This window comes from Gavialis gangeticus, unplaced genomic scaffold, assembly GCF_001723915.1.
Source record: "Gavialis gangeticus isolate Ggan-Ray unplaced genomic scaffold, GavGan_comp1, whole genome shotgun sequence".
NCBI lineage: Eukaryota > Metazoa > Chordata > Crocodylia > Gavialidae > Gavialis > Gavialis gangeticus.
The window spans coordinates 16,319,727-16,321,009 of NW_017729000.1; the positions used below are offsets into that span (position 1 = coordinate 16,319,727).

Below are 1,283 nucleotides of genomic sequence, written 5' to 3' on the forward strand. Positions count from 1 at the left end.
GTGGTTGGGGGGGGGGGGAGGAATCAGTATTCATCTACTTCCCAGGGAGAAAGTGAAGTTGGCAGTGTCTGACCAAAGGTGCTTTGAAGATGATAACATTTACTGCTGAGTATAAAAGAAATGAGAAGCAACCGTGCGTACCAATCTGTACCTTTAGCTCCCAAACATCCCACGGGCAGCGTGAGTGACTAGTTCTTCTGCTTCCGAGTCCCCCAAAACAATGCGACTGGCTCATACACTCATCAGTGCTAAAACAAGTTTGCAAGTTGAAGAGAGTCCATATTGTTCCCTCTACTTCTGGTCTTACCTGTGGGAAGTCCAAGAGTGAAGTATTTGTCTGGACCAGGGCTAAACTGAACAATTCGATTCCTAATGAACTTTGCAGCCCACTCGCTGGTCTGTCCATAGTTTTCCAGAATGATGAGTTTCATGGTCACCTGCGCGTTTGAACAAGGAAACTTTAACACGATTCACTTCTGCATTGACAACGGTACCGAGAACTCGATATAACCCTAGCCGTTTTTTTTGCACAGTCACATTCTTGCTCCACCTCTTACCGCAAGACGTGCGAGCGGGAACAATCCAAGGTGGACGCATTACCTGTATTCAATTGTGAAATAATCGGCAAACGACTCTAAGCCCACCAGGCAGGTACCGAAACTACCAAGGGAAGCGACACGAATTGACACAGTGCTTGAAAAGCACCGGGCAACAAACAGAGCGCGGGCTCACCGCGTGATTTGTGCAGGACGGTGCAAGCGGGACATGCGAGATGAATCAGTCGTTCCCCTTCTGACACCAGAGGAGTTGCAGGGTCCGTGCCTTGGCAAGGGCTCTGCCCTCTGGCAGGGTCACAGACGTTCAGGGCTGGAAAGGACCTTGTGAAATCAGGTCCAGCCCCCTGCTCTGCGCAGGAGAGACCGCTGGGGTCTGCCTCCCACTCCGCTTCCGAGGTCCCTGCACAGGGGAGGAGCAGGCCTTGCCTGGCCTGCGAGATGATCAGCGCGGGCTAGCAGCGAAGCCCGGCTGGGACACGAGACAGGTCGCCCCTTGCAGCCTGCTGTGCGAGGCCTGGGGAAGGGGCCAGGAGCCAAGTTTGGCTCCACTTCCCTCCCGGTCTGCTCCAAGGCCGGGCCGAGCCGGGTCCCCAGCAGGGTGGCGGGAACCCGCAGCACCGGAACAAGCCCTGGGGCGCCGCCACCCCCTTACCTGCGCTCGCCCCGCCCCGCCCCGATCACGTGACCGCCCCGGCTGAGTCAGCAGCTGGGCCCGCCCAGGCGCTG

General features: G+C 56.6%; 1 protein-coding gene across 1 annotated transcript in view; it reads right to left on the reverse strand.

The window, feature by feature from the left end:
• GNPDA1 (glucosamine-6-phosphate deaminase 1) overlaps positions 1-1,256 on the reverse strand; it is a 14,589-nt gene extending 13,333 nt beyond the window's left edge. The window contains exons 1-2 of the mRNA XM_019506352.1: positions 1,210-1,256; positions 308-437 (exon numbers count right to left, since the gene is read on the reverse strand). Coding sequence (XP_019361897.1) covers positions 308-431 — 124 coding nt within the window. The 5' untranslated portion in view covers positions 432-437; positions 1,210-1,256. The remainder of the gene's footprint in view (positions 1-307; positions 438-1,209) is intronic.
• Positions 1,257-1,283: the final 27 nt, after the last annotated feature.